This window comes from Amphiura filiformis, chromosome 8, assembly GCF_039555335.1.
Source record: "Amphiura filiformis chromosome 8, Afil_fr2py, whole genome shotgun sequence".
Classification (NCBI taxonomy): domain Eukaryota; kingdom Metazoa; phylum Echinodermata; class Ophiuroidea; order Amphilepidida; family Amphiuridae; genus Amphiura; species Amphiura filiformis.
Genome location: NC_092635.1, coordinates 67,709,771 through 67,720,564, shown reverse-complemented (window position 1 = coordinate 67,720,564; position 10,794 = coordinate 67,709,771). Strand labels below are relative to the sequence as shown.

At 33.3% G+C, this 10,794-nt stretch overlaps 1 protein-coding gene across 1 annotated transcript; it reads right to left on the bottom strand.

Moving 5' to 3' along the window:
- Positions 1–6,392: 6,392 nt before the first annotated feature.
- Positions 6,393–10,541, bottom strand: LOC140159681 (uncharacterized). The gene is made up of 4 exons (XM_072183176.1): positions 10,232–10,541; positions 9,526–9,679; positions 8,328–8,516; positions 6,393–6,454 (listed from the first exon to the last, which is right to left on the bottom strand). The coding sequence occupies exons 1-4, from the start codon at positions 10,427–10,429 to the stop codon at positions 6,393–6,395; spliced, it is 603 nt and encodes a 200-aa protein (XP_072039277.1). The 5' UTR covers positions 10,430–10,541.
- Between the last annotated feature and the right edge of the window lie 253 nt (positions 10,542–10,794).

Here is a 10,794-nt window from a genome sequence, read left to right as displayed (position 1 = left end):
ACAAAAAGCTGCTTTCTTTGACACCGGAACGACCGAAGTCAAGCTAAATAAGAAAGATGCCCATGTTCTCTTAGCTCAACCCAACAAATTTATAAATGCATATAAACCCTTGCTCGAAGGAGTTGCTTCAACTTCTGTTTTTTATGAAATAGATTCTGTTATTCAAAAGTGGTTAGGCAGCCTCTCAACCAAACTGACAGAATATGAAATAGAAAGTAACATCTGGATCCACCTTGACAAGATGATCAGCATTTTAAGAGATTCCGATCCCGACCCAACTCTCATTCAAGGAAAAATAAAAGATAGTAGTGAACCTGCAGATTATGAATGGGGTTTGAGCGATGCTCAGATCACAGACTACATCATGGCTACAAATGTATTTCATCGTTTATTTATTATTAGATACAGTAGTGCTCGTCTTACTCCATATATGATGAAACTTATTGATCAAGTCCCCATGTTTCTTAATTCCCTACCCCTTTCCTCTCTGATGCGCTTCGCAACTGAGCAAGGGGAACATTTGCATTACATTCATGGTTGTCATTTTTACCAACATACCCAAAGAGGTGGTGCATATAAAACTGTAGACCCTCACTTTGAAATTTTATTATGGTCATTTAGAAAATTGGTGCACAGAATGAAAGAATATGAGGTCTCACAAGATGCAGAGAAAGTACAAAGTGCTAAAGAGTTTTTCAATAACATTGAACAAATCTGGGCTGCGACCCAATTGCAAAAAATTGTGAGAGGCTTTATTGCTCGTACTAGATATCAAAGACTGAAAAAAGCAGCTTACACTATTACAAAGAATGTGCGAATATTTCTTTACAAACACAGAGCAAGTAGACTGGGTGATGTATTAAAGGTAAGCAAACCCAAAGTTTTAAAAACTAATGATGTACTTGTGACAGATATCATTCTATTTGGAAAAATCCCCAAACAACTCACTCAAAAGTATGGATCAAACGATGAAATTATGTCCAAAATAAAAGCAACTGGCACCAGAGTGTTTTCAAAGTTTCCCGTTTATAGATTCCCTAAACCTCATGTCAATATCACTATGCTAGTTGTCTGTAATCCTTCAGAGTGCAGTAGAAAGAAGCCAAGTCCGCTTGTAAGTAAGGCAGTAGCTCGTGGATGGAACATTGTTTCATTTGACTTTCTAACTGAGTTTCTTAGTAGCAGTAGTAAATATCATTCTTTAGCACCATTTCAACTAAACAGTCTGTTTCTGCAAAATCACCATGTTCATCCAGTGACAACAAAACCAAAATATCGTCACTCCGGTGGTCCTGGAGCATTACTTCCATATGCCGAGCTCAAACGTTTAAAGAGAAAGAATCGTTTGGTAAAACAAAAAAAATTGAAGGCAAAGAAGGTACCAAAAAGACCTTCGGGAATGTTTGTACAATTTTACAAAGAGAATATCAATAAAATAAAGCCACAAAATTTGAGTTGGAAACAGAAGAATAACAAATTGCAAGAAATTTGGAAAAGAATGAGTGACTCTGATAAAGGGAATTATGCAAAAGTGCAAAACTAGAATATGAATTAGCAAAATCTGTAAATTTTTAGAGGAAAAATTTGAATATTACTCCTTGAGGAATTGTAAAATGATTCCCAACCTGGGTAAATTTAATCCTGAATTTAATCACATAAATCTTGATTTTAGCTAAATTTGGTATCTTAAAGCGGTCTGTCTACTCCTCTAGTTCAAACCATAATACAGTCAAATTTGTTTTGGTTAAACTAAGAAACACAATAACAGTTTGTGACATGCCAAAAATTTGACTGTGTACCCACCCACTACCCAACTTCTGAGTCTGAGAATGACTCTTTGTTTTAATTCGGAAATTGAATTAGTAAATTATTTGTCAAGGCTGCTTTTGAGTGAAATTAGCTGAATCAAATGTTAGGGATATCTAGTACAGATGCAATAAGGGTTATGCCATTAAAGTTATTGGAAAAATGACTGCATAAAAATGGTTCAAGCTTATCAATCAAACGCATGTAGAAATTATACATTATTTCACTTTGTGCACCAAATCCAATACTCATCGCCCACCTTCTTATTTTGTTTGTTATTTATTATATTATAAATATTATATTATTTTGTTTTTACTTCTTTTGTTGGTAACATTTCTTTGTTAAAGGGGTGACTTCCTCTGGCCTTCTGGTCATCCCCTCCATAATTTGTTTTGTTTGATATTGCCTTTGTTTATTTGTTTTTAAAAATTTATATTTGTGTGATTTGTTGTGAATTATGGGAAATAAATCTTATATATCTTGTATCTTGTTAAAGGGGCATTTCTCCAGGGTCCAACGATTTTTGCGGCGTGAAATCGTGTGATGTGCCGCAAAATTTTCCTTTCCCCGCGAAATTCAAGTTTTTCTACCCAATTCACTATTAATGTAAACGTAAACAGTCATTTTGTTGAAATGTTAGCCTTTTCGAGCGTCTCGGTATTGTCAATCATTTGATAATCTGTTTCGTACCAGTGTTGCTTAGTTTTTATGTCTTTATGCGTGTGAAGAAACTTTGAGGCACATATTTATGTTGAAAAGTAAACAAGTTAATTTAGTACAATACTATTCATGCTAGTTGGGGATGTATAGTATGGGTGAAATTAGTGTTTCTGTGACCAAATCACGGGGGAATAAGATTTGAAAGTGGCCTATCATACTTTGAAGCATGAGAAATCATTTAAAAAGTCAATGTCAAATGTTGGAACACTCGAGATAGAGGGCACATTTCAAAATGGCCGCCAAAATGCCTAAAATTGGTAAAAAATTGTGTGATTTAGATATATCATAAGGCTAAAAATATATCCTACATGACGCAGTGTATAATTTCGTATTTTCACATTTTTATTCTTCTTGTAAAAATTCCGCACAATTGGTTGTTTATTTCCGCGCAATTTGCTATTTTTTCCACGCAATTCGCTTTTTTTTCGCGCTTGTCCCTGTCCATAGCCTCACCTCCCCCACACTTTTATAAAAACGTTCAGATTTTTATACTTTTGGAATCAAGAAAGATTCTTCGAGCAAATTTTGATTTAATGTTAAACATTCTGTTGCTGTTTTTTCCTTTGTTTTTTGTTGTTTTGATTTTTATTATTTTGAAAAATCCAGTAAAATTTGTATTTCTTTCAAACAAATCTGCCTTGGAAAAAATGTTAAAAACAATTTGGTAATGTCAATATATTAATTTTCAGCCCATTCATTTGTACAAATCAACTTTCAGTGCTGCATGCAGAAACTTATAATGCTCATTTGTTTATAATAAATTCTGACCCTAAAGAGAAAAATAAAAATTTAAAAACAAAATCTGAAAACTCATCTCCTATATCTAAAAATTCCAAGCCTTGCACCGTAAAAAGTCAAATCAAAACAGAAAGTAAGTGAATGTTGAGCTCTGCTACATCTATAAGACTGCTGTAAATCTAAATAATATATTTATAGGGAAGGACAATATTCTCACAACCATTATGTATCTCCACTCAAGCATGACTTTGATGACATTTATGATATTCTTATTTGCTATTAGCGATGTTGAATACTTGATTACGTAATGATTTCTCATACTAAGGTCTCTCATACATACCAATCATCATAATTGTTTCTGTTTCATTTTGGAGATACTAAAATTAATAATTTTTTATTCTTGTTTCTACCTTGTGTGCTTGTCGCTCACAATTTTCATATTATTTGATGTTTGTCTTTATATAAAGCCTAGCCATTTTGATGAAATTAATGTATAATGAAACACACACATATTTGACATAATTGATTGAAACATGTGTTCAGTAAATCCAAAATTAATATCAGATATTACATTGACTTAAATTAAATTTAGCATTTTACATAGGGATATTGCTGTAAATATATTTACATGATAAAAATAATTTGCCCATCCAGGATGATACTCCTCGTAAGACTGGGGTCAATATTCCTATTTTTAATTGGATCTTATTTTCATACTCGAAATCCCAAGAAGGTATGACCACTCTAGTTTTTTACAGTGTACACAAACTTCAGATTTATGTAGCCCTTAATTCATCCTATTAAATTCATTCTCTTTAATTCATCTTCTATAAGCTCCACAAAAATAAGGAGGTAATTTGGAATACATTTGAATATGTAAGACAATTTTATGAATTTATTTCTTTCACTAAGATTTCTCTTATAAATTTATATAAGTCTTTCGTGTACAGTGCAGTGTACAGGCATCTGGAACTAATCAAGTTATTTAGAGAGTTATGCATTGTGTTTGCATTGTAGCAAGTAAACATCTTTGATTGGATGCATCACATAATATATTCATGTGGTTTATGAATTCAATTTCAGTAAGTGGTAATGAAGCAAAATGACTCTAATATGGCTAAAACGTGTAGTGCTAGTTGCAACACAAATGTAACAATAATTGTTTTGATGGCCTATTTTGCTCATGTTATAGTGATCTTGGGCTGGCCTATGGAAATTATCCTACCATCAAAGCTATTTCAGCCTAACCCTAACCGCCTAGGGCTTTTTGGCGACGGGAAGGGAAAGAAGGAAGAAATAAAGAGAGAAAACAAAGAAAGAAGTTGTTTGCTCTGGCTGGGATTCGAACCCGAGACCCCTCGCATGCCAAGCACTGGGTCGGCGACACTTTGCCATGGGTCTTGGGCTTTGCTGGCCAGCGAAACCGTGCTTATATATCACTTAGGGCGATGCACGAACAGCGCATATGTCAAGTAGTATTTTGTAGCACACAGTCTTGTTAGGGTTAGAAATCTCCTTATCCTATGATGAGAGTGGTGATCATGTGAACAGCAATTTGCAATAATGTAACTGCTTGAAGCCATTACTTGAAAAAACAAATGTCAAAATGAGGGGCTAATAACTGACCAGTTGTAGTCCTACTATTTGCAGGGGTATTGGGTATAAATTTACACCTCATTATGTTACCATTTTGCTGTTTTCCTGGGACCAATTATAATGTGTAGCTTTAAGGCAATTAAAATTGTTTTGCATGTTAGTTGTTACACAATTTGGTGGTGCACATGCATGTGTTGTTGTCCCCAAACATAAATTATGTGCTGATTCTGACCAAGTCCAAGTGGTGCATAGAATACACAATAATTATTATAAGACTGTAGACTTCTTAAAAATCTATAAAAACTACAGTAAACACCCTAAATCCACCCCTGGACATGCACATGTGCACCCCTTCAGCCAAGTGCGTGTACACATTACTGAATACTGAATGCTTAATAAGCAATAGCTTGATGGAAACTAGAAGCTATTTTACTTCATTTCTAATTAATGTATTATTACTTCCAGATTAAATTAAGAAATTGTAATCTTCGACAAAATAAGGGATGTACAATGCATTCCATGTTGATGTTGGAAACTTGGAATAAGTAATTTTACAAGTGTGACAGCATCTTAGACAACATTGACATTAGCAATTTATAGCTCAGTTATAATCTTGATTAGTAGTTATTTAAGACATTACTTAAACCGTACATCAATATTACAAATAATTAAGGTAAAGATATATTCATATTATAGCTAAAATAATAATTTCTCGATCATGAGAGTATGAATGTACTGCGTGCACTGCGTAATGTCGCAAGTTTAGTGGAATGACACGATAGCGCGATCGATTGTTCACGCACAGGAAATGCAGCGCTACCCAAAGCGTGTGGTAGGCGATGTACGCCGACGCAATTGTCATTGAGTGCCTATTGAGCTCTCATGATCGAGTAACTATTATTTTAGCTTATAGTTGGAAACTGATGGAGATTAGAGGAAACATTGTGTTCCAATAAGTCAATGATAAATAAAAAAAATGGAATGCTACAAAGTTTAGAAAAACAAACTTGCAAATGATCCTTAAAGGGTACTCAGTGAATTGTTCATCCAGGCGACAGTAAAAATTATCAAACTACAGATTTTGGTACATTTGTCATTGTCATAATGTGCTATTGCTTTAGCCGAACCGAAAGCCGTGTATTAAGACAAAATAAGACATTTACATGAATCTGTAATTTATATACTGACAGTATATAAATTAGCTACATGTATTTGAATGGGCTTCACTTTGTCAATACTGCTGTTTTCTCATTTTTTGCCAAATGTTTCATTTCAAAAATGCCAAATGACAATTTCAAATAACTTATCCTTCACTTTTAAGCAACTAAAAAAAATTTAAATATTTTTACACTTGCGCTGGGATCACTGAATAGGCCTTTAATGAGACAAGGGACATGAAATGTAAATGACATTTATCGTATGATTGTGCTTATCCACTTGTATTTATTGTATGATTATTTATGCATTATAATAATTGTATTTTGAGTAAGGCCATCTTAATTAAATAGTTTGACTCAAAGAGTCAAAGCTCTTCAGAATTGAAACCTAATGTCCAATGCATGTCTTTCTGCAAGGTTTGAGGCGGCTAGTTTGTCTGTATGGTGCCACAAAAACATAGAAAGATATTAAAATTTTCTTTAATTTTGAAAAGAGGAAATGTGACGATTCACATTGGTTTTTTTTCTCCATAACTATTTTTAAAAAATAGGAGGGAAAAAGGAAAATGCATTTTCCTCATTAAGATGGCCTAATAAGTTGTAATCTTTTGCTTCATTCAACAGAGTCTGTGTGTACACACTACAAAGCAGCTATGTCAAATTAAGCAAGTCAAAAGAACCAATTTACTTTTTTGTTTCTTTCAAGGAAGCAAATCTAACCTTTTGAATGAAGCAAAGACTGTTCACATTAGGTTACATTCAATTTAAAGTTTGTCTCGAAAAAATCCTGCACATAGTAAATGTGTGCATGTTAGTCATGCCTATTGCCAAAGAGAGCTACTTTATTTAAAATTTTGTTAAAAAATGTTCAAAAAACATGACCAAGACAGAAGACTGTGGTTTGCTGTCTACAATCACAGATGGAGAGAAATATAATTTTCTCACTGTGTCTTTTATAAAGTTTGTCGCCTATCCCAGTAGTCTCTGATAAAATTTAATGCAACTTAAAGCATGTAAAATATTGTCAGTGCGAATGCATTTGGTAAACAGATTTTGAATCTTGGCAGTGTCTGCAATTATTGAAATATTTAATATGAAAATGAAAAGAAACAAAACCAAAACAATTAACATAGAAGCTGCATTCCGAATTATATTTTGAAGACAAACTTTTAATTTGATGTGGACTTACTCACAGCACAGCTGCTATGGCCCTGTATTGCGTATTTTGTAAACAATATAATATTGATACATGGAAATTCAACCATATCATCCAAACAAATATATTTTTACAAATCAAACATCACAAAGTGTGTAAAATAAAATGGGTAATACATACTTATTAATCATTTTGTAAAATTCTCTGTCTTTGATTCTTATTATACTTCATATTGTGCATTATTATGTTTGTGAGTCAAAATACTAATAAACTGAACAACTGAATACTGGTGATTATTGCTGTTTTTTGTTGTGTCCTTTTTTAAATAGGGCTATGGCCTTATTGTGTAAAATGGTTCATAATAATTAATATAATGTTGATGACATCAAAATAATCTCAACTGTTTTCAGTGGAGTTTTCTGGTGTTGAATTATCTATGGTTGAACTTGCAGCATGGAGACTAGATATAGCAAGTGCTCTATAATTTTTAGAGTGAAATGCTGATGTTGAGTGACACTTTGTGAGAAGTACTAAAATTTTGTTACACTCTCCACTGCCTAATTTTAGCTGCAGATTGATGTGCCTAATAAATTGAAAAAAATGTCTGGAATCGCTGTCATTTATAAGAACATCCCATTGTTTTCCAAAAACTTCATCTAATTTTTTATAATTTTTGCTTTCAATTTCAAATTTCAAATTGTATTGATTTGAAGCATTGAGGGTAAAATGTTTAACTATGTGAAAATTATAAGGAATTTCAAACTTTGTTGAAGATGGCTTTGTCATCATAAAAGTGCAAATCTTATTATACAAAAAGGCCATAGCTCTATTAAAACCTAAAGCAGCCAAATACTTGATATTGGAAGAGTTAATTTCTTGGCAAATTTGAACATTTTCTAATGATTTTATTTTAATATTTTTAATTAGTCTTTTTAATGATGGTTTAATTTTTTGTTGTGATCTATATAGGTGCAGTTTATCTGGTAAACAGGTTAATTTGGATATGTCATCCACAGTCATTGCCTCCATGTCAACACCAAGGCAGGTTACTGTAGTAATATGACTTGATGGGTTGAGGCAAATACTGACAATGACACAAAGCAATTGACCTAAATAAACAACTAAATCCCCCACCCCAACATACCCTGTCCCACCTTTTACAACATCTAAATACCTCCCATCCTCATCTTCAGCGTTGTCTGCAGTTTCATCTTCATCAATGTCTTCATCTTCATCGATGTCTTCATCTTCGTCTTCATTTTTGCCTCTGTCATCATTCTTTTCTTCATATTCATCTTCACTTCTATCCTCATCATATTTGTGGTCATCTGATATGGCAGATCCTAAAGATAAAAAGATAAAAGAATAATTACTCTTTAAAGAACAAGAACTTGTACCTTTGAGCAAACACTGTCCAACGTATTAAGGGTAGGCGAGGTATTGTTGGCCGAAACAGCCAAAAATATATTATGGAAAAATAACACTTTGACGTTTACTTTGAAAACTTGCTTGATTTATTGTTATAAATGAGTTATGTATGTTTTACAAAAGTGTTGTTGGTTCACCCCTCTTTAATACAACATAACTCAAGAACCACAGGACCTACAAAATTATATCTGTGATATTTCAATTCTTCTACACGCTCGCTATGAAATGATCAGCAACAGTTTAGAATAGTGTCTAACCTTAAGACAATTCAATAAAGGACACCCTTTTACCACTAACCTGCACAAAAAAGTAAACCTTCAGTTTCCTAATTATACTGTACAACTTCACTTGAAATATTTGCTCTGGTGTATGCCTAACTAAATCAATCGGTTCCCCTTAAATTTCGAATAAACTTTTTACAAGTACAAGCATGCAACCTGCACATGGGCAGGTTTTGCATGTAGGCCCCTACATGCATGTTATTCTAAAACATCCTTGGAACAAATTTCTCTAAACTCATCCCCTTCTTTAAAAATTAGAATACACAATACACTCTGGTGTCATGATCAAATCGATTTAAGCCTCAATTCAGAAAATTATAAAACTTTGATATTTACAAGTAAAAGTTTTGAAGATTCCTCCTTTTTGCATTTTTGACACTTGCAGGAAACAAAAGTTGATCAATGTGTTTACATTACATTCATACATACATCAGTAAGGCGGTTTGTTTTGTTTGTCACCTTAGTCAATCAGGTTAATTATAGTACAATTAGATTAATTATAGAGTGCAATCACATCTAGAGCGAGCAATGTCCTTTGCTAAATGTATTATTAGGGCCTTTAATTAATAGCTAACAATAACAACCATATAGAAACAATCAAAGTAAAGTTCAATCATTTTTAGCAAATTTCCTTTTCACTTACCTGGAAATGTTTTGTGTGCATCATGTCCTTCAGTTCTTCCTCTAAACTCATTTCTAATCCAATCCACTTCATCCACCTCCACTCTGCCTTCATCTGTAAACACTATATCTCCTCTTCTTAACTTTCTCTCCCTTACTGTAATATCACCACACCTCTGAAATTATATTAAAATATAATGAATATTTTTAGTCATATAGATGGAATACATGGACAGGGTATTAGGTATTCTTGATACTTATATCATTCACATTCTCTTGACATTCTTCCATGTTTTTACCAAAACGAACAATAACAATATGTAACAGCCATTAAATAACTTGTCTATCATGTAGGCCTATATAAAAGTAATTGACATTTACATGTTTTTAAAATGTATGTTGCCTCAGTTTACAGATGCATGGCCCCAAATAGCTTACAAATATACAATGTAGGCCTATAGTGATTTGTGGAGCCTAACAATAGCTAACAATCTTACTATAAACCACACAAGCTTTCACTACTTCCTATACTACACAAATAAAACAGGCAAAAAAGTTCGTAAACACATTGGAAAACCTATGGCATTTAAAAAAGACTCTCATGACTATTGGGATGACTAGTAGAACAAATGTTGAAATGTAAGGGTGAGTGAGTTAATTTTAAAGAAGCCGAGATACTGCACATATAAAATGCGAAAAACTGAAGTAGATCAAATAGATATATTTACCTTGCGCTTTCTTTTTTCTGTAACGTCTATCTCCGTTTCGTGCCTTATCTCTCGTTCATCGTATATGTTCCTGTCCCACTGCGCTCCCCATCCCGTAAATTTAACTCTCCATCCTTCCTCTAGTACTTCTATAACGCTCCCTTTTGCCCATTGTCTTTCACTATCCAGAGCTTCAATCTTTTCTCCCTTTGAATACATTACAATGACTCGATCTACTCTGCTCGGTGCTATCTCCTATATGGTTTGTTCCGAAGTGCACTTTAAACTTTAAAAACATTTTGATAAACAACAAGTTTTCAAGTTCAACACAAATTGGACATGCACAGTTCAGTAACCCCTCTTGGCTGCACACTAGTCTATGTGAACTATTCAGCCAACCTTGCTTGTCCTGTATTCAAAATATTCACCAGAAACTAGTAGGTTAATTTTCTCTGCATACTGATAAATGCAGGTTATGAAACTTTGCAAAGGAAATGAGCCTAGACATCTGTTATGAATATTTTATCTGTATTTATGGTTTAATAGTAGAACATTAACCAAATTCTGATGATTGCCCCTATCCA

Coding starts and splice junctions, on each gene's coding strand:
- LOC140159681 (XM_072183176.1), bottom strand. CDS start 10,429: ATGTATTCAAAGGGAGAAAAGATTGAAGCTCTGGATAGTGAAAGACAA. Junction 9,680..10,231: donor CAGAAAAAAGAAAGCGCAAG/GTAAATATATCT, acceptor ATATAATTTCAG/AGGTGTGGTGATATTACAGT. Junction 8,517..9,525: donor TGCACACAAAACATTTCCAG/GTAAGTGAAAAG, acceptor TTTTATCTTTAG/GATCTGCCATATCAGATGAC.